The following is a 22,322-nucleotide window of genomic DNA, read 5'->3' on the forward strand; positions in this document are numbered from 1 at the left end:
TTCCTTTTTAAAATATTCTTTAATATACACAATTATCGTTCAGTTTATAAAATGAGCATTCTAGAGAAAATCTGCTGAGGATGCTGACTTTAAGCAGCACGCCCACACCGTTCCTGCCCACTGCCCTCATTCTGGCTGCTGGGCTTTTGAAGGGTTCCACTCGGGGGCTTGGACCAGCTTCCCCTGGCAGAAAGAACCAACCCAGGCTGGAAGGGGCAATTTCAAGGGACAAAGCCCTGGCTCACCCAGGAAGCTTTCCACACAGCACAGGCAGCTGGCTGCCTCTTCACACTGAGCACACTTCTGGCTGAAGCAGCGAGCTGGCATGATGCTTCCTCCTATGGAGCCAGAGAGAGAGTCAGGCCCAAGCAACAGTAACATGGACAAACTGCTTCTGAGGCTTAGATGGGAGCCAAAGGGTCTTAGCACAAGGCACACTGAACATATACATGTCCTTGGAGAGAGGCGGGTATATCACTGCAGGAAGGACCAGAGGTCTGGGTGGGCTGAGCATCTAAAGAGAAGCAGGACATCAAGGCCAGTACCCATCACAGGCAATGAGCATCCGTGGAGCCCCCGAGGCCAGGCAGGCGGTGGCACGTAGCTCAATGTGGCTTTTCAAAGAGGTATTCAAGATCCGGGGCCCGCAGTCGCTGCTCTTTGTTTTTGTTCTTAGCAAAGTCTCTCAGCAGGGCCATGACTTCATTTTCAAATATTTCTGGGGCTGGTTTTGCTTCTGTAAGGATGGGCAAAAAGAATTACGTTGGTCAGTCAACTGCCAGATATGTACGGATATTTAAAAAAAAAAAAAATTTATTTATTTGACCACACGGGGTCTTAGTTGCAGCACACAGGATCTTCGATCTTTGTTTCGGCAGGTGGGATCCAGTTCCCTGACCAGGGATCGAATCCGTGCCCCCTGCATGGGGAGCCCGGAGACTTAGTCACTGGACCACGAGGAAAATCCCGATGGTATAAGGACCTTAAAACTTGAAACTCTGGCTTGGCCTAAAACCACAGTGGGTACCCAGAGCAGCTGCATTCTTTCTCTGGATATACACGCAGACTGCACCACAGGCTGGCAACCTACGGCAGCCGGTATTTGTAAAGAGCGTTATTGGAACAGCTGCTCTCACTTGTTTACATATTGTCCGCGGCGGCTTTTGTGCTACTCGGAGTAGCAGCGGCAGGGCTAGGCAGTTGCCACAGAGACCAGATGGCCGCAAGATGACAGCACTTATTATCTGGCCCAGAATTTATTATTTGGACAAGCACAGCTGACCCCTGGCCTGTCCAGCCCTGGCTGTTCTGTTTTGCTTTTTGCATTTGGTACTTCAGTTGTTTTTGGAATACTGTGTTTTTCCTTCTAGTCTATTAATTTCCTCAGGCAAAAGTCCTTGGATGTTAAGTGACAGCAACTGATAACTCCAGTCAACTTAAAAACATAAAAGAATTCCCTGGAAGGCTATAACAGAGGCCCATAAAATCGACATGAACCTGGAGAACCAGATTTGGATGGACAGGCAACAAAGGCACCAAAAGCAGAGAGGAGAGGATGCCGGCCTCAGGGCAGCAGGACAGGGTCTGGCAGAGGCTGCACACCTCCAGCCTTTCTTTCCACCCCCGAGTCTCTCACTTAAGCAAAGCCTCCCAAACAAAGCCTCCCATTGGGAAAGCCTGGGTACTAAGCTTTGGAATTACCCTCCTAGCAACACTAAATAAAACGTTAGGAGAAGGCATTCCTCAAAACAAAGTCTGATTTTCCCTCATTCGGCACACAGCTGGCGTCTGGTGGGCCTGGCGTCTGTTGTTTTGTGTGACAATCAGAGTAAGATCGAGGCGATTTCAGTTTCCCCCTAGAATGTTGAAAACTGGACAGAACACCCTACTCATCCCAACAAGAAAAAGTCAGATAAACTAGAAACATCATAACGTTTTTCAAGTCATTAGAGAGCTGAGGTCACAGGCACCCAAAGAAAATAAAACCTAAGGAAAGAGAGGCCCCTCAAAGGAGAAAACGGACATGAACACACAAGCTCACTTGAGACAGGACACAGGAAGAAGGGGCACCGGGCCCCACACAAACAGGCAAGAATTTAGCTAAAATTGTTCATCAACTACTGAAAGCCAAGTGTAGGTGAGCACGAGTATAAAACCTCTGTGAGCCACAGACACAGAGGGAATCTGCCCCAATGGGCAGGTTCTTCTCAACAACCCCTCACTGAGTATGCTCACAATGAAGACAGGGTCCAGAGCAGGAGGCTGCAGAAAGCCTCCCTCAGTAATGGAGGTCAGGAGTAGGGGAGCAGAATAACACTGCCCCCACCCCCCAAAGGCATAAACCCCAGCCTAGTCCTTCTTCTCTACAGAACAAAAGCTTCATGGGTCTGGGAATAGGTCAGTGAGTCCTGTCTCCTACAGGGCACATGTGAGGACCCGCTTGGGCTAGTGGACGAATAAAAGAAAAAATCCTCTACCCCTGTGGGACCAGCAGGATCACTGAAAAAGACCCTCCACCATGACTCATGGTCACAGGGCCGGAAGCTGGACCAGGACAACAGAGAACACCCTCCCGATCTCCCGTCCCCAAACTAACAAGCACCATCTGGAAATCAGTAGGTTTCTACTGCTGGGGGAGGGCAACACCATGGACAGCCCTTCTGAGGCACAGAAATACAGGAAAGTACACATGATAACATGTGCTTCCCCCGTGGCTCAGTGGTAAAGAACCTACCTGCCAATGCAGAAGACGTGGGTTCAATACCTGGGTCAGAAAGATGCCTGGAGAAGGAAATGGCAACCTACTCCAGTATTCTTGCCTGGGAAATCTCATGGACAGAGGAGTCTGGTGGGTTACAGTCCACTGAGTCTCAAAGAGTCAGACGTGACTGAGCACACATGTATGCATATATACTGTAAACCCTAGGGCAATCACTAAAAAAATTATAAAGTGATATATGAAACCAATGGTGGAGATAAAATGAAATTTTAAATACTCAAAGTCCACAGAAGTAGAAGGGGAAGAGAACAAAAAACCGACAGTAGAAACAGAAAACAGAACAAAAAAGATGGTAAGCTTGAATTCAATCACATTGGTACTTATATGCAAATGGCTGAAACACACCAATGAAAAGACATAAGATCAGATTAAAAAGAATGACAATATAAGCTATCTATAAAAACCTCAACTTCAATATAAAGACAAAGATAAGTTAAAAGACTTCCAGGTTGGCCCCGAATATTTCCCACTCCCCTGTGTACAAGCCCTGAGGAAACTAAGTGGAATTATGGTGTATAATTTCTTGAGAAAGGGTCCATTAAAAGATGGAATGTGCTCTCTTACTCTTTTTCCCTGGCTGAAATATAGACATGACAGATAGAGCCTTGGCAGCCATCTTGAGGTCATGAGGTAGCCAACACGGGGGAGGGTGAAGGAACAACAAGTCAAGAGGAATCTGGCCTTAATGACTATGAAACCCCTCTGTGCGTTCTGGAGGGCCTAACTCTGAACTTCTGTTATGAGAAAGAAAAACATAGTTCTGTTTTCCTTAAGCCATTGTTGTTTTGGGGTTCTTTTACTCACAGCCAAAGCTAACCCTAACTATACACAGTGAGAACTCATTCCTCACAAAGCTGGTGTCAGAGAGACTCCCAAGGACTTCATGCTAGGCAGCCGGAACTGTCTCGTTCCACTTCATTCCTGCCCTGGTTTTTCTTCAACTTTCCCTTTGATGCTAGGAGTTTCCCATACAATTTCCCTAGATTCCCTTTTTGCTTAAGTTAGATGGAATCAGTTTCTATTGCTTGCAAACAAAGGACCTTAACTTGTAAGACAAATTTTGCACATTTTGGAAAAATCTGGAGAGGTTGGGTTGAGTGTCTACAAAAGAAAAATTGCCCATGATACCTTTCCAGACTCAAATCAGTCCATATCATCCTGCTTTTCACCTTATGCTGCTTATCATGCCCAGTACCTGTAGCCCAGTAGTAAATATCCCAGTCGTTACTGGGTTCATTAATCAGGCGATCGTAGAGGTTCAGCTGTTTCTCTGTCATGTGCTGCAGATGTTCCTTAGCGAAGAGGCTACAGTCAAGAAACAGAAAGAAGTTGAAAAGGCTGTCTCTAGCCAGAGAGAAGCAACCCCCATTCTCCTCTTCCCCTACCTAAGCAGGATGCAGTTTTCCAGCATTCCCCTCTTTCTGCTCTCATAGAGCAGCCGGGCTCGTTTGGTTTCTATGGATTCATCAGTTCGCTCCTGCCACGGAGGCAAAGGGATTTCAATCATATCCTTCTGGGAATCTGTCGGGCTGTCACCTCTGTAGCAGCGTCTGCATGATGTCATGCTGAGTGAAGGAGACACTAGGTGGCGCCTTGACAGAGCAAGCATCTGAAACAAAAAAGCCACAAACACCTTTTTTTTTTTCTCTTTTTGGCCAAGGCTTGCAGGATCTTAAGATCCCCAACTACAGATTGAACCCAGGTCCGTCGCGGTGAAAGTCCAAGTCTTAACCACTGGACTACCAAGGAACTGACTCCCATAAGCACCTTTTTAACAAGGATGACCATCCTTGTCATTCACTCAGCACATAAACTAGGTGCAAAATGCATCTTATCTCCTTTAGACCTTAAGAAGTTACGTTGACTTTATAATAACTAGATGGAGTTTAATCTTTAAAAATTGTCAACTACTATGTTATACATCTGAAACTTATAAAATATTGTAAATCAACTATACCTCAATTAAAAAAAAAGAAACTATGCTGATACTGTCACCACTTTACAGCTTAGGAAGCTGAGACTCAGAAAGTTTAAATGACTCACCAAGATCACCCAAATATTAAGAGTAATTCCTGAGGTTTGGAACCCAACTCTGACTGTAAACATGTTCTTAACCAGTGCCTTTCCAGAAAGTCTCCAATGGAAATATTTTCTCCTTCCTTTGCATTCCCCTAAAATTCTCACAATATGGTTTGCATTCTAGTCACCTGCCTGTGTTAAAGTCTGAGCATACAGTGATGGCAGGGCCCCTAACTCCCCAAAGTTTCCCAATATAGAGAAGGGCAAAAACTATCAAGATGCAATGAGAAGGTGGTGACGTCAGCAAGATGGTGTTAACAGGAAACCCCACACTTTCCTTCTCCTGTGGAGACACCAACTCCCAACACATGAACCAGTTTCCTTTATGAGAAATCCAGAAACCAGCTAAGAGGCTCCAAGCACAAAAACAGCTGCATCACAGCTAGAAAATTCATGGGCCTCATTCACCATAGTTCCTGTCCCAGCCCAGTGCAACTGGAGAAAATTCTCAGCCACCAACTTCTCCCTGGGGAGGGAAAGCAAAGACTGAAACATACGTCCAACATGTGACTTTTCATGGGGAAACCTGATTGACTAGTTTCCGTCCTGTTTGAATCGAAGTGTGACAGAAAAGGTGCCAGGATGGGGGCTGCTGAGAACTAGGTGAGGGTTTGGACTAGCATACCCTTACTTGCCATCGTCCCTACCTGTGGCTCAGCACAAAACTAGCAGAAGAAAACGCCCAATTCTGGCTTTTCCCTGGGGAGGAAAAGTTGGAATGTGTGTCCAATGTTTCAGCTTTTTGGGTAGCTGCCTGAAAGAAAGTTTTCTTTTTTGCCTGTTTCAGAGCACTAACAGGACCCAGTATACTCTAGATATCTGGGGGGTCTCTGAAAACAAAAAAAGCTGGGTGGCTTGTTGCTTCTCTGAGGACCCATGGTACAGCCGACAGATGCCAACAGAAAGAAAAAGAAGCATGCATCCCAAACTCCTGCTTTCCAAGGAGCTGTACAAGAGACTAATTTCCATCTTGGCCAACCTGCAGCACTCATGGGACCTGGGATACTCTAGAAGCCTGGAATGGGCTGAGAAGAAGAGCTGGAAGGCTTGGGGCAGCTACAGAGAACCTGCAGTACCATAAACAGACACAAGAGGGAGCCAGAGATTATGAGCACTTGAAAAAAGAAGCCAGCAAATCCCTCCGGTTGGGAATTTACAGGGGCAAGTCTAGAGAAGACATTTCCATACAAAAAGTCTGAGAGGCCCCCAGATTCTCTGGCAGGACTGATGGGAAAAGATCTTTCCTTGTACAAAGAAAAGACTGGGAGGTGGTTATTTTTTCAAATGCATGGATCTAAGCACAAAGTTCCAAGGTGCATGAGAAACAGCAAAACAAGGCCTAACCAAAGACACAAAATAAACTTCCAGCAACCAATCCTGGAAACAGACGTATATGAATTACCTGACAAATAACTCAAAAAAAGTTGTCATCAAGATGTTCAGTGAGCTGAGGAAAACAACACATAACCAAAATGAGAATACTGATAGAAAAAAAAAATTTTTTTTTAATTGCAATTAACAATTTTGAAAAATTCACCACAGAAGTTAAACAGCATACTTGATCAACCAGAAAAAATCAGTGAACTCAGTTTACTTGGGACTACTCATTTAGAGGAAGAAAATGAAAAACAAATGAGTGAGACAAGCTTATGAGACATCACCAACCTGACCAATACAAATACTATGGGAGTCCCAGAAGGAGAAAAGAGAAAGGGGCGGGAAGATTACTTTAAGGAAAAATGGCTCAAAACTTCCCAAATTTGGGGAAAGAAACGGACATCCAAATTGAAGAAGCAGATGACACCATCTTTATGGCAGAAAGTGAAGAGGAACTAAAGAGCCTCTTGATGAAAGTGAAAGGGGGGCGTGAAAAAGCTGGTTTAAACTTTAACATTCAAAAAACTAAGATCATGGCATCCAGTCCTATCACTTCATGGCAAACAGATGGGGAAACAATGGAAACAGTGACAGACTTCTTTTTGGGCTCCAAAGTCACTGCAGATGGTAAGTGCAGCCATGAAATTAAGACGCTTGCTCCTTGGAAGAAAAGCTATGACAAACCTAGACAGCATATTAAAAAGCAGAGACATTACTTTGCCAACAAAGGTCTGTATAATCAAAGCTATGGTTTTTCCAGTAGTCATGTATGGATGTGAGAGTTGGACCATAAAGAAAGCTGAGCGCCGAAGAATTGATGCTTTTGAACCGTGGTGTTGGAGAAGACTCTTGAGAATCCCTTATACTGCAAGGAGATCCAATCAGTCAATCCTAAAGGAAATCAATCCTGAATATTCATGGAAGGACTGATGCTGAAGCTGCAGCTCACCTGATGTGAAGAATTTACTGATTAGAAAAGACCCTGATGCTGGGAAAGTTTGAAGGCAGTAGGAGAAGGGGCAACAGAGGATGAGATGGTTGGATGGCATCACTGAGTCAATGGACATGAGTTTGAGCAAGCTCCGGGAGTTGGTGATGGACAGGGAGGCCTGGTGTGCTGCAGTCCATGTGGTCGCAAAGAGATGGACACTGAGCAACTGAACAAACAGAAAGGAGCCAAAGGACAGTAGATAATAACATGAAAGCATTTGAGAGCATAAAGCTCACTGGTAAAAGTATATTATGACAAACACAGGCTATTATAACACTGCAATGAGGGTAGGTAAATCACGTTTAACTCTGACTTAAAAGTTAAAAGACAAAGACATTAAAAAAGCTATAAAATATACTAGTGGATACAGAATAAAATATGGCACTATAATATCAGTAACATAAGGTGGGAGGAGTGAAAGAGAAGTTTTCAGATGAGACTGAAGCTATTATCAGCTTAAAATACATTATAAAATGCTTAATGCAAGCCCTATGGTAACCACAAAAGAAACATTTATACACAATAGACAACGAGAAAGGAATCAAAGCATGTCTATAGAAAAAAATCAATAAAACACAAAAGATGACAGCAAGAGAGGAAAAGAACACAAAGCTACAAGACATAAAACAATGAACAGAATGGCAACTCTAAGTCCTTCTCTATCAGTAATATTTTAAATGTAAACAGACTAAACTCCCCAATCAAAAGACACACAGAGACTGAAGGGATTTTTAAAAACCCACAAAATCCAACTATATGCCTTACAAGAAACTCCTTTTAGACGTAGGCTGAAAGTGAAAGTGTGAAACACATTCCACTGCAAATAGAAACCAAAAGAGAGCACAGATGGCCCTACTTTCATTAGACAAAATAAACTTTAAGTCAAAACTATCAAGAGATTTTAAAAGGCCATGAAATAATGATGAAAGGGTCAACTCTCCAAAAGGGTACAACAGTTATACATACAACCTACATCTGAACACCCAAATATATGAAGCAAATATTGACAGATCTGAATGGAGAAATTGCAACACAATAGTTGGGGATTTCAAAAGCCACTTTCAGTATGCATAGAACACCCAGACAGAAGATCAACAAGGAAGTAGAGGACAGGAACAACACTGTAAGCCAAATGGGCCAAACATACATACACAGAACATTCCACCCAACAGCAGCAGAATCCACATTATTTTCAAGCACTCTAAGAACATTCTCCAGGACAGACAGCATGTTAGATTACAAAACGAGTTTTAACAAAAAAGATAGAAATCATACAAGGCATCTTTTCTGACCACAACAGAATAAAACTAGAAATCATGAGCAGAAGGAAAACTGGAAAATTCACAAATAAATGAAAACTGAACAACGCCCTCACTCTTGAATTGGGTCAAAGGAGAAATCAAAAGGGAATCAGAAAATATTTGGAGACAAAAACACATCACAAAATCATGAAATTGGCAAACAGCAGTACTAACAGAAAATTTTACAGTGTTAACAGCCTATATTCAAAACGAAAAAAGATCTTATGAAACCATGGGAAATCACTACAGACACTAAAGACTTAAAAAAGAACAGAGAGGCTTAAGAACAGAGCCAAAAGGCGCCCAGAAGCTGTCCGGCCAGTTCCACCTGCAAATAGGTGAAATCTGAATTGGGTCTCTCACGAAGACTGATGGATGGTGCAACGATATTACGAGACAAGCACACAGCGGGCTCAGGCCAGGGTGGATGTAACCTTAATCTTCTGCGTTGCAAGATCAACCTCTCCTTGGGTCTGCCCTTGCCTGGGCTATACAAGACAGGTAGATGCTTCTCTCGGTCTCCACAACTTCAGAGGAGGACGAGACACAGTTCCCACTCTGGCCTGCCCAGGAATCTAGAACCCCCATTCTCCTCACCCGCGCAAGAGCCGGGAAGACAGCGACCACCGCCATTTTTCCCGACCCGCATCAAAGGCCTACAGGCCGGCCACTTCCGGACACTTTCGCACACCAGTGCCTCAGACCGCGGCGCCGAAGACTTGAGCAGGAAGATGCGTCCCCGCGTCTGGCGGAAGTGGCTGTGCGTGTGACGCCGGCGGCGGGGGGCGGGGCCTGGGGCCGAGAGCGGTTCGCGCGCTTCGGGCCTAGTCCAGACTCGCCGCCGCCGCCGCCGCCATATTCCCGGTAACGGGGGCGCGCGGCCGGGGGCCGGCTGGGCCGGAAGAGGGCTCGGGGACGGCGCTGAGGCGGGGAGGGGGTCGGTTGAGTTCGGGGCAGCCGGAGTTGGCGGGCGGCGGGAGGCGCGGGCCTTTGAGGGAGGGGACCGAGGGCGTCGGGCCGGGTCTGTGGGGAGGGAGCGGGGCGGGCCTAGCCGGGGGCGAGGACTAGGCCTGGGTGGGGGGCGGAGGTGGCTGGAGCTCCGGGAGCCGCAGGGGCTTCTAGCCCGGGCTGCTTGGGGCCTCGGCAGGTGCGGCGGGCTGGGCCTGCGGGCTTCGCCGCGGTCGTTCTTCGCAGCGCCATCCGAGGGCCCGTAGGAGCAGAGGCCTGGACTTTATCATCGCGCCACGGGCAGCTGCGGCGCAGCTCCGGTCGGGCCCGAGGGTGATGGGCAGCGAGCCCCGCGAGCCCCGGTGGCCTGGGAGAGCGAGGGGCGGCGCGAGGCCGGGGGCGGGGCGGAGCGTGTGGGGCCCAGCTCGGACTGCCGGGATGCTGCGTCTCTGGAGACGGGAGGTTGGCAACCAGTGCCCTCCTTCCAGCCCGGGACCCTTATGCCTTGTAACTCTTCTCTTTCTGGATACCGCAGTGGCATCTTTCTTGCCTTGTCCGTTTTCCGGGCGCGAGCTCTTCCTTCCGAAGCCATGTCAGAAGGAGTTGACTTGATTGATATATACGCTGACGAGGAATTCAACCAGGTGAGGAGTCCTCGGAAGCAGTGGGATTTTCCTGTATCAGCCGAGGAATCACTTGCAGCAAACTTGCAGCGGTCCCAAGCTCTGTCAGTGGTTGAAGATTTGCTCGGCCTGAACACACGTCTGTCAGATCTAAAATCTTCCCTCTAGCACAGACTTCCAAGACATGCCTGTTCCGCTTTATGTCAACTAAAGCCTCCAGGCTTAATTTTAAAAGTTTTAAGAGCAAATAAAAATTAGGTTTAATAGAGTAGTGTATCAACCTGTGGAACTTGCTCCTCCAGGAAGCCAAAGTTGAACGTCAGTCTCCTGGAAGACTGCTGCTGCTGCTGCTGCTAAGCCACATTAAAAATCAGAATTCGGTGTTCTGTAGCATTCACGAAGACAATGTTGATACGTGTTCCTTTGAGAATCTCTCAAATTGCAGCTGGAGAAATGTAGTACTCCTTCCTTTCATAAGTCAGTGCAAGTATGAAAGATAACTCTAACATTTAATATCAGTTGTTTTCCAGTGGTTTTCAGCCTTCTTTCAGAAGTTGCTTGACTCTGGTCTTGAGAAGTCCATAGGCTTTTTAATGTTAGTTTTTTAGTAGTAAACTTTGTTGATGATGTAATTGGTGGGAGGAGGTAAAGGTATTGGACAAACCAGTTCAGAAGCAGATAGAGACCCATTCACGTAGTCTGAGTTCAGTTTGTTGATCTCTTTATGATATGGCAAGAAAATTATACAGTGATCTCACTTGAAACAATCATCTCATATACACAGGTCAATTCAGAAAAGATCTCAAGAATGTTCCAAAGTCTGTATTTAGAACTTAATATCCTGCCTGGATTATTTTCAGCACTACTTAAGTGAACTGGTTTTTCCCATTTTCATCTTTTAATGGCTATATGTAAGGACCTATAAAGGGTTTAAAAAACAAAAGCAGGGTAGAGAAGGAAAGTGGAGAAGGCATTGGCAACCCACTCCAGTACTCTTGCCTGGAAAATCCTATGGATGGAGAAGCCTGGTAGGCTGCAGGCCATGGGGTCCCTAAGAGTCAGACACGACTAAGCGACTTCACTTTCACTTTTCACTTTCATGCATTGGAGAAGGAAATGGCAACCCACTCCAGTGTTCTTGCTTGGAGAATCCCAGGGACAGGGAAGCCTGGCGGGCTGCCGTCTATGGGCTCACAGAGTCGGACACGATTGCAGCGACTTAGCAGCAGCAGCAGAGAAGGAAAGTGCTCTGATTGGACCCTGACTTTTTTTTTTTTTTAACTTTTTATTTTGTACTGGGGTATGGCCTAGTAACAGTGTTGTGATAGGGAAGGGACTCAGCCACACATGTATCTGTTCTCTGCCAAACTTCACTCATATTCAGGCTGCCATAAAACATTGAGCAGAGTTCCATGTGCTATACAGTATGGACCCTGACTTTGATATGAAGCAACAGACGAGGTTTATATATGCCATTACGTTCATTCTTTCACGTGGCCAGAGTTGATCATTTTCCCATGTTGTCTTAGACAAACTGCAGTTGTCTACATGTGGCTGCTGATTAACTTAAATACATGAAAATCTTTAAATTTCAAATAAGTCAATTATTTATGGATAAAAAGAAAGACAATATATTTAGTTACCATTTGCTTTCCTGAATTTTTCATATTACTTTGAATCAAGACTCTTACTACTTTTTATGTTATTCTTTTAAATAGAAGATAGCAAGGAAAAAAGACTCCTTTAATTCTTTTCTATTATTGATTTTAAAAACCTTGTTTCCCCTTAATTTCATTATCTGTGGGTTGATGACAATGCTGCTGCTGATTCACTCTGGGAAATTGGTAGAACAGGGTCCTTGACCACAGGTCTAGCCACATGTGGTCTGAGAAGTGAGATTTCATGATTTCTTAAGCAGTATAGCTTATTGGTCATAGAAAAGACAGGTCTCATCCACTGAGTTGTTGGTCTCAACAATTTGATCTCTGGTCTCCTCAGTTAAACAGGACTTTTTTTGTGTGAAATCAAGTAGATATTTGTACCAAAACGACAATTTGGTACTTGGTTAAGTTGAAGAAAGTATAGGTTTTAAACGTCTTATGTCCTGGGGAAGGTCAGGAAAGGGTGCTTTTTTCCCCCACAAATGAGTTAATTTTTAGCAAAGCTGGTTTTAGTAGAATTTGGAAGCTGCTGGAGAAGTGGTAAAAGCTCTATTTGACTGGGATTGTTAGAAGTAAGCTTAGATTGAAAGCCAACAGTACAGATTGTGTTTTAGAATATTATAGGAATGTTACTAATTCACCCCAACTTACCCCTGCACAAGAACCTTGTCATGTGTACTTTGCTCCCCAGGGGAAATAAGCACTGTTCCTAGATGGAACCCTGTGGTGCTGACTCCAGATATGTTACAGTATGTGCTGCAAAAGCATCTTTTGCAGAGCTACTTCACTCCTGTTACAGAGGGAACCTCGGAGTTCATAGGCTCTCTCTTGGGCTAAGGAGAAGAACTCGAAAAGTGACTGAAAGCTGCCATCCGTGCTGAGTGTTTTGTCTCTTCTGTTTTCTCGCGCTGAGACGGGCACTTTGCACAGTATGCTCAGTTTCATCAGCAAATAGTTCCTGAGCTACTTCTGTTTGCTAGGCATTGTATTAGAACTAGTGAGATAAAAGGGGGAAGATGGATTTGTGCGCTCAAAAGAGGTTCCATTCCTGGTGGTCGACAGCAGTGGACCGTGATAGGGGAGGAGAGTGAGGTGAGAACTGTGGAAATGGTAATCACAAAGCCAAGACCATTGAGCTTTGGTTACAGTTATAAGAAAATTATGTCACATAGGTTACTTTGAGAAAAAGCTTTATAACTGTGTCTTCCCTGGTGGCTCAAACAGTAAAGAATCTGCCTGTAATGCAGGAGGCCTGGGTTCAATCCCTGAGTCAGGAGATCCCCTTGAGAAGGAAATGGAAACCCACTCCAGTATTCTTGCACAGAGGAGCCTGGTGGGCTAGAGTTCATGGTGTCACAAAAGAGTCACGACTGAGTGACTCACGCTTTAGATATCAGGAAAGGGCTGGCAAGTAGGAACATTGAGCATTCAGGTGGGGAAGTTCTTATTTAAATTCAAAGTCATGCAAGTTATCTTTTGTAAACCAAGAAGCTTCCTGAGACAATCACAGCTGTTCCTCTGCTATAAAATACAAACTTCTCCTTGGTATTAATTCAGTATTAAATACATCTTTTCTAATCTCCTTGAAATGAAATCCTTGACATCAATGCCTGTAAAATACTGTATTTTTCACTTAATTTGTAGAATTAGATTTTGCTTTAACTGCATAAATCATCAGCTCATTTGGTAATCAGAAAAACCTCAGGTCCTTACCTGTTTTCCTGTCTTAGCCCCTTGATGTTGCTAGGAGATTTAGATGCAAATACAACTTGATACATTATTTCTTCAACAAAATCTTCAACAGAATCCTCAATAGGTCTGCCTTATGCATCAGAACAGTTCCTACAAAATTCTTTGAACTGAGGCTCTATGGCCCAGATAGACCATTTGAATCTTGTGATAATTTTGCGTTCCTTGAATCCTTTTGTATTTCTTGAAGTGGTAAAATAATCCATACACTAGACTCTTCTGTGATCGAGACTGTCATATTCTCTAAGGAACCCTGAAAGAGTAGATTGTTCACTGAGGCTTACAGTATGGGAGATTTCCTGGTGATACCTTTGATCTCTGAGCTGCTCATGTCTACATGTTCACTACTCAGTTATCAGCAATAGTCTTTGTATTAAAATGTTTTGACAGGCATCTCTGAATCACAGATGCCTCATGGAAGGAATGCCAGTTTGGTTCCACTGACCATTCAAGATCGTGAGTTTCCGTATTTAAGTTCCGTTTCACAATCCTTGATTAATTTTTTTAAAAAAAGTTACCCTGGTTTGAAGTAGTGTTGTTTTAGGATTACAGCATTGAAGAGGATCAAGTGGTTTCTAAGTCTTCTCTCTACCTTGAACCATAAGAGCAAATCGTATGTTCAGTTCAGTTCAGTCACTCAGTCATGTCTGACTCTTTGCAACCCCATGAATCGCAGCATGCCAGGCCTCCCTGTCCATCACCAACTCCCGGAGTTCACCCAGACTCATGTGCATCGAGTTGGTGATGCCATCCAGCCATCTCCTTCTCCTCCTGCTCCCAGTCCCTCCCAGCATTAGGGTCTTTTCCAATGAGTCAGCTCTTTGCATGAGGTGGCCAAAGGATTGGAGTTTCAGCTTTAGCATCAGTCCTTCCAATGAACACCCAGGACTGGTCTCCTTTAGGTTGTACTGGTTGGATCTCCTTGCAGTCCAAGGGACTTGCAAGAGTCTTCTCCAGCACCACAGTTCAAAGTCATCAATTCTTCGGCACTCCGCTTTCTTCACAGTCATATGTAGTGCATGAATAAATAAATGATTTGTCTAGAGTTAGGATTGTTTGAGACTTAGACTGTCAAATATTTTGCACACAAAATAATGAGTTATTAGCTGTGACTTTATTCGCCTTTTAAATTTATTATCCGCCCTGTCCTCTCGAGTGTTAGCAGCTCCCCATCGTCCTCATCCTTTTTTATGCATGGTCCTTATTTATAGATTTGACTACCTAAGATGGTCTTCTTGTGCTTATTTACCTCCCTGATTCTTTTTCATGCTCTTTTCTCTTTCTGAGATTTTTGCAAGGTTCAAACTCTTCTCCTTAGGGCTTCTTAGAGTATTTGTAACATTTGAAGTTATTTACATTATCTTGCTGTGCATGTTCTTCCCTTTTACTTCAGATAAACTGAGAAACTAAAAGATTGTTTCCAAAAGTTTCTGATGGTATGTAGGTCTAAGAATGTATTTTTTAGTGAGTCCTCTAGTTCCACTCCAGAATCAGGAATTCTTGTGATGGGGTTGAAGGGAGAAAGTTACTGGAGCTAAGCAAGTTGCCAAATCAGGTTCTGTTTTTCTCCCTTTGTATAGATCTTTCTTTATTCCCATTTTTAAAAGACAGCAGTGACATGAATGAGCTATAGTGTCCCTGCTGCTGCTGCTAAGTCGCTTCAGTCGTATCCGACTCTATGCGACCCCATAGACGGCAGCCCACCAGGCTCCGCTGTCCCTGGGATTCTCCAGGCAAGAACACTGGAGTGGGTTGCCATTTCCTTCTCCAATGAATGAAAGTGAAGTCGCTCAGTCGTATCCGACTTCGCGACCCCATGGACTGTAGCCTTCCAGGCTCCTCCGCCTATGGGATTTTCCAGGCATGAGTACTGGAGTGGGGTGCCATTGCCTAAACACTCCAAATGTCTTCTTGTATCTGTTTTTTGGCAGTTTCATCTTTAGCACTGATTGGATGTTTTCGACTGTTACCTGGGGTGGGGTGGGGGGGTACTTGTCTGATCCATAAAATAAAAAGATCCTCTCTAAGATGATAACACTGAAAACTCTGAAACATTAAGTTCCCTTAATAGTAGTTCTTATGATTTTAGGAGTTTTGATATGTGTTAGCCTAGCCTGCTATAATAAAATACTAAAAATGGGGTGACTTACAAACAACAAATTTATTTCTCACAATTCCAGGGGCTAGAAGAGAGATCAGGTTTGTGTTCTGGTGAGCAGCCTCTTCCAGTTGCAGCCTCTGCCAACTTGTATCCTCACATGACAGAGAGCAGAGCAAGCAAGCTCTAATTCTTAAAAAGGCACTAATACATTTCATAGGCTCTACCCTCAAGACCTCATCTCATTTTAATTACCTCTCAAAGGCCCCACCTCCTAATACCATCACATTGGGGAACAGTGTTTCAATGTGGGTGTGTGTGCTCAGTCGTTTCTGACTCTTTGTGACCCTATGGATTCCTCTGTTCATGGGACTCTCTAGGCAAGAATACTGGAGTGGGTTGCCATGCCATCTTCCAGGGGATCTTTCCCGATCTAGGGGTTGAATCTATCTGTGTCTTCTGCATTGGCAGGTAGATTCTTTACCACTGTGCCACCTGGGAAACCCTTCAAGGAGATGTGTTGTGGGGGGGTGGGGGCACATTCAGTCTATAACAGTAATGTATAACAGACAAAAAGTGTATCTCACCTATCTTCCAGAATGCATGTTCATATTCTAAATGGTTAGTATAATACAGCTTATGATATGGTGCTTGTTCTGTTTCCTGAGCTTTATGTTTTAGAGAACTTTGACTGCTTTTGTATATCGTTAGATATCTCTGGTATTGTTCAGAGATATTTCTTATATAAATTTCATGGTAGTGTGTTGGATCTGCACGTCATGCACTAGAACATATAAAGGAAAATCCCCAAGTTATTCACTTCCTTTTTATTTACTTTTTGATGGTTAATAGAAAGATGGGATTATATACTGTGAGCTTTAGAGTGTTATTAAGTAGAATAGTAAGTTTTGTGTGACTCTTGATGTTGGAAACAGTGTAAGATGTTGAAAATTTCATCGGTATAAATGTGGTCTTGGGAAGCTGGCTTACTTGTTAGCAATAGCAGATGTATCGCTGTGCATTCTTTCTGTGCTGTGCTTAGTCTCACAGATGTGTCTGATTCTTTGTAACCCCATGGACTGCAGTCCACCAGGCTCTTCTGTCCTTGGGAATTCTCTAGGCAAGAATACTGGAATGGCTTGCCATGCCCTCCTCCAGGGGATATTCCCAACCCAGGGATGGAACCCAGCTCTCCCGTGTGTTGCAGGCGGATACTTTACTGACTGAGCCGCCAGGGAAGCCCTGTGCATTCTTAGTGTGCTTGTTTAATCGTCATCTACATTTTGAGTCTCACAGTTGATTAAAGCTAGAAACACTGCAGACTCCTAATAGGGTCTTAAGAGAAACACCTGCATAAACATAATTTTTAAAATTGTTTTACATGGGAAAGTTTTTTGAATATGACAGGAAGTTTTTGTATGTTTTACAAAGTATTTGACTGTGGATTGTAAGTAAATTAGAGTAAAATAGAGTGAACAAAATGAAAGGTTTTCAAACCCACCTTTGCCAACGCCTCATCTCTTAGGACCCCGAGTTCAACAACACAGATCAGATTGACCTGTATGATGACGTGTTGACAGCCACTTCACAGCCCTCAGATGACAGAAGCAGCAGCACTGAGCCACCTCCTCCTGTTCGCCAGGAGCCATCTCCCAAGCCCAATAACAAGACCCCTGCAATTCTGTACACCTACAGTGGCCTGCGCAATAGGCGAGCTGCTGTCTATGTGGGCAGTTTCTCCTGGGTGAGCATGGGTAACCAAAAAGGCTTGGGTGGGCTGGAGGGAGAGCACTGGGAGGTGATGGCATTTTCAGAACCACTGTTGCACTGTTTTGTGCTCTGATGGGGTTGGATTTCTTTTTCCTGGGATCAGGTTGGATTGATCTCTGAAAGAGAACTATCCTGAGGACGTACTGGTGCCGAAGAAAGCAATGATTAAGTGGGTAGTTGCTTTTTCTGCCATCTTGTTACCGCCCCTGACCCTGGGGCTTTATGTCTACCAGGGTCATCTGTGGGATGAGATTTCAGAGTGAACACCTTGAACTCTTGGTGGTCATTAGATGGTCCTGTGATAATGATGGGTGAGAGGGAGCAAAGCCCTTGATAGCTGTAGTGCACTCGGGGTAGGTGGTGATTGTTGTTCTGCAAAAGTTACTGTGTGACATGTTTTGGGGCTGGCGATGGGAGGTGGTTTTTTCCAAGTTAAGAATTGTATATACTGAGGGGAAAGTTGTTGACAGTGATCAACTCTATCCTGTCAGATTTCCAACTAAAAACTGCTAGTAATCAGTGTTTGAACTGATGATCCACGTTGCAGTCAGAGTTAAAATAGGTTTTAATTTTCTTAGTCTCAGAGACGGGGATTGGGGCAGAGGTGGGTGGTTTGCAGTTCTGTCTGGGTGAGGACAATATTAAAACCTGCTCTCATTGGCATCCTGATGGCCTTCTGGGTTTCCTGTGGGGGGTTGTGGTTATGACTAGACTCCTAGGTTTGGGGGAAGGGTTTGGGACATTCTGGGGGGGGGGTTATAGCTCTTGACATTTCTTCCTTTTCCATCTTGCCGGCCCCAGTGGACCACAGACCAGCAGCTGATCCAGGTTATTCGCTCTATAGGAGTCTATGATGTGGTGGAGTTGAAATTTGCAGAGAATCGAGCAAATGGCCAGTCCAAAGGGTGAGGTCTGGATTTGAGAAGCCCCTTTTAGTTTGTAACCATTGGGATAACAGATCTGTACTGTTATTTTGGCCCTGTAATTTAATCCCTCCCACCCTGGCCCAGTTTACTGCCTTGGTTTTGACAAACCACCTTAGAATGGGGACCTCACTGCGAGGTAGGAGAACATCCATCCATCGAAGGGCAAAGGAAGCAGGTTTCTAATTTGAAATAAATAGGAAAATTTTAGGCTGACACTTTTTGTTGTTGACAGTTTTGTATATGTAATATAAGCTTTACCGAAAGTGGAAGAGAATTTCTGTGTTTTTCTTAATTGTCTAGTAGATCTCACACATTTTTAATTTTTCTTCCTCAAGGTATGCTGAGGTGGTAGTAGCCTCTGAAAACTCTGTCCACAAATTGTTGGAACTTCTGCCAGGAAAAGTTCTTAATGGAGAAAAAGTGGATGTGAGGCCGGCCACCCGGCAGAACCTATCACAGTTTGAGGCACAGGCTCGGAAACGTGAGTGCGTCCGAGTCCCAAGAGGGGGTACGTGGAGACCATCTGTATGAAGGGGGGGTATTTTGTGGGTTTGTTTTCTGTGCTGTATGCTTGGCCTACATTGTGGAGGAGTTTGAGGGAGGGTGGGAGTGATTGTAGGTGGCAGCATGGCAGTAGGTGAGCTAAAAATGAGACTTACGTGCCAGGAGTCAGGTAGTTCAGGTTATACATTTCTGCTGCTAACTCATTATGTGAACTTGGGCAAGTCTCTTTACTGTTTAGGACCTGCTTCCCCATTTGAACTGGACACAGCGTATAAAGTTCCTGTCACCTCTGAATTACGTGTTTTCTATTAAATCAGTATATAGCAAATGGACTGACTTACTTGTAAGACATGTCTATCAAATACTGAGTAACCACAGTAAAATACAAATATGGTACCTAAAGATGGCTGTTATCTTGTTTTAAACATACATTGGAAGGTACTCTTTAAGGAATCGACAGAAGGAAATGTTGGAGAGTAAAACTTTAACAGTGTTTTTCCAGCATTGACCAGGGAGGGTGGGTGCCCTTTTGATTACCTGCCAGTTTAGTTCGCTTGGCAAGTGTTTCCCATTAGTAAAGGATGTTGCATCATGCCACATTAGCCTGATGATGGTATGCCTTAAGCTCACTTAACTCCTTTTATTCTGACCCCGTTCTCACCAAGCCATCTTCTGATAATAATTTGGTTTCCCAACTAGGGTCTCCTACTGGGAAGAGAATGCACTGACCAGGTGACATGAGTATTCCAGTCTGCTTGGCAGTTGTATTTCTCATTGTAAATTAAAAAATCGGCATTCTGATTTAAGAATCAGTCTCTTGTGAATTTGAATAGTGTGAATCAGTCTCCTTGGGTCCGGTCACCCCTGGGCCACTGTTAAAATCAGTGTCTGAACCTGTGAAACCTGGGAACCAGCTTTGGATTGTCATGACTTCACAAGGTGCAGCTACCCTGCAAGGCCCTGCCTGAAACAGCCAACTGCCATTACTTGCCTTTTACTACAGTGGGGGTGATAGCAAAGTTTTATTACCTACTTTCTGTAACTGCTTAAGTCCTTTTCTCAAAATAGTGCCTTGTATTGATTGAGTAGTCTCCTGGGACCTTGGATAGATTGATTGAAGGTGGAAATATGGTCACTTAACTCTTGCATAGGAACAACTATATGCTTATAACTAGATTGAGAGCCTAGATGGAAATGTGAGCTCCTATTGCTCTGTGTTAGAAGACATAACTTTTCTTCCTTGATAACGTGAGTCTTTGTATCATTTAGCCCTCTTCTGACTTTCATAAGATGTATAATTTTCCATTTGTGTTGAGCACCTAATTGTCCTAGCACCACTGGGCTGTTTACTCCTGGGTTTTACCTTTCTTTGCTGGAATGATGATGGTGATTGAATTGTGTTTTTCTGCTCTGTCATGTTGATATAGTTGGACCCTGTTAATTTACTCAGTACAGCTGGTTGACATAGTCTGCTTAAAAATCGTTGCTACTCTTGGGACTTGTAGCCATAGCTACAAAAAAAACACAAAAACCCTTGCTGATGTGGGAACAGTAGCTGGGAAGGTAGCTAACTTTCAGGGGATTACACTTACTAGTATTCTTTCTTCAGTTTGAGAGAACTCAGGGAAGAAGCAAGTTGCCATGTGTGTGAGACATGAAAAGTACGAGAATGCTGTGTTAGGCACTGGTGATATACTACGTTAGAGAAACCAAGGTGGTTGCCAGAGGGGTTAATTCCACTTAACGCTTTCATCAGGAGTTAGGGTTTACTAACAAGTTTTTGTTTAAGGAGCACTCTTCTTTTCTCTTCTCCACATTTGTCTCCTAATGGCATCTTTTTACATCCAAGACTCCCAAGGCCGTGTGATCACATTCTTCTGTTGGATTTCACATCAACCAGGCTTAGAGTAGACTATTAAATTGGAAAAAGGGAACAAGTTTAACCCAAGTGACTCGACGGTATCAGAGCCATGTTTTCAGCAGTATGCAGACATGTTTTGAGTCCATTTTGCACAATAACATACCACTGAACCATGATCATGTTCCTAGAAGGCTGCCCTGTGGGGTAGAGGGTTTGGACTGTTGAAATATAGTAGGAATTTCCCAGATTTCAGACATATTTTGTACCAAGCTTTTGCAAGGAGTCCCTGATGTCAGCTGTGTGCCATCTGCTCATTCTATGGGCTGATCTTTTCTTGGCTTATCTCCCACTTTCTCTCATTTAACTTCCAGTCTTCCACTTTTTGTTCTGTGTCTCTTCCTCATCCCAGTTACCAATTTTGGTACTTGGATGGAAGAAGTGTTGTCCATGCCCTGCCTGTCCCGCCTTTTCTCCAAATTCACTGGCCAAAGTGCCAAGGCAAAGAGAAAATTTCAAATATATAGCAGGATAGCAAAGGTTAACTACTGCAAGCCCAAGGAAAGAGTCCCTGAACTCCTACTAGAGAAAATGAGATTTTTAATCTACTTGAATCCGGCTAAACAATAATGAATATATTTCAACACTGTCATTTTTCTTATGGGTTATTAAGAACCTTCTGCATTTAAAAATAGAAAACAAATTTAAGGATAATTTAAATCTGAAGCATTGAGAGTTCTAGATAAAGAGAATTCTTTAGCACACAGAATTTAGGGTGGTACGACTTCCTGGGTTTATGTCTAAACTAGGCTGCCTCTGACCTTTCTGAGGCAGTAGATGATTTTACCTTCTTCCTCAGTCACTTGTCACCTTCCTTAGTGTGGTGTCAGATGACTCTTGCTGATGGATGAACTCGTCCCATGGTTATGTTTAAGGCTTGGGTAGTAACAGTAATTCTTTTTTCTTCGCAGGAATACCTCCACGGGCCCACTCCCGAGATTCTAGCGATTCTGCTGATGGACGGGCAACACCCTCTGAGAACCTTGTGCCCTCATCTGCCCGTGTGGATAAGCCCCCCAGTGTGCTGCCCTACTTTAATCGCCCTCCTTCAGCCCTTCCCCTGATGGGTCTGCCCCCACCCCCCATTCCACCCCCACCACCTCTCTCCTCAAGCTTTGGGGTCCCTCCTCCTCCTCCTGGCATCCACTACCAGCATCTCATGCCCCCTCCTCCTCGATTACCTCCTCATCTGGCTGTACCCCCCCCTGGGGCCATCCCACCTGCCCTTCACCTCAATCCAGCCTTCTTCCCCCCACCAAATGCCACAGTGGGGCCTCCACCAGATACTTACATGAAGGCCTCAGCACCCTATAACCACCATGGCAGGTAAGGACTATCTTGTTCCTTTCAAATCTGAGCCAGGCATAGCAGGGTAGATAGTGTGTTAAGTTTATTTTCTTCTCCCCAAGGAAGTAAGTGAGCACTGAACTATCGTCTTTTTCCCTTGTGGAAATTCTGTTGTCATAGTATTGAGTCCTGGGAAATAGTTAGAGAATGTTTTTCTTTGGTATTTTGTTTGCATCTTAACCTCTCACCCAAACTGTGTCCTTTGTATCCCTTTTTCAGGTGGTTGATTAAATTGAGTGTTCTGAGTCACT

General features: G+C 44.2%; 2 protein-coding genes across 5 annotated transcripts in view; one reads left to right on the forward strand and one right to left on the reverse strand.

Moving 5' to 3' along the window:
* On the reverse strand, positions 1–9,282 carry SDHAF2 (succinate dehydrogenase complex assembly factor 2). 2 transcript variants are annotated; one of them, XR_008684413.2, is made up of 5 exons: positions 9,125–9,282; positions 4,165–4,388; positions 3,975–4,084; positions 546–736; positions 1–338 (listed from the first exon to the last, which is right to left on the reverse strand). XR_008684413.2 is itself a non-coding variant. In XM_055415793.2 (4 exons), the coding sequence occupies exons 1-4, from the start codon at positions 9,158–9,160 to the stop codon at positions 606–608; spliced, it is 501 nt and encodes a 166-aa protein (XP_055271768.1). In that variant the 5' UTR covers positions 9,161–9,282; the 3' UTR covers positions 1–605. The 2 variants fall into 2 exon arrangements, 1 of the variants encoding a protein (XP_055271768.1); XM_055415793.2 differs by having other exon boundaries at positions 1–736.
* The window catches only part of CPSF7 (cleavage and polyadenylation specific factor 7), a 23,581-nt gene continuing 10,509 nt past the window's right edge, over positions 9,251–22,322 (forward strand). Inside the window, exons 1-6 of one of the 3 annotated variants that reach the window (XM_055415790.2) lie at positions 9,251–9,391; positions 10,011–10,119; positions 17,132–17,350; positions 18,178–18,281; positions 18,638–18,810; positions 21,636–22,050. In XM_055415790.2, the coding sequence (XP_055271765.1) occupies positions 10,066–10,119; positions 17,132–17,350; positions 18,178–18,281; positions 18,638–18,810; positions 21,636–22,050 (965 nt within the window). In that variant the 5' untranslated portion in view covers positions 9,251–9,391; positions 10,011–10,065. Of the gene's footprint in view, positions 9,465–10,010; positions 10,120–17,131; positions 17,351–18,177; positions 18,282–18,637; positions 18,811–21,635; positions 22,051–22,322 lie in introns of all 3 variants that reach the window. The other 2 variants (XM_055415792.2, XM_055415791.2) reach the window with 2 other exon arrangements.

This window comes from Moschus berezovskii, chromosome 25 (assembly GCF_049115385.1).
Source record: "Moschus berezovskii isolate FMDL1 chromosome 25, NW_MosBer_1.0, whole genome shotgun sequence".
In the NCBI taxonomy this organism is placed as follows: domain Eukaryota; kingdom Metazoa; phylum Chordata; class Mammalia; order Artiodactyla; family Moschidae; genus Moschus; species Moschus berezovskii.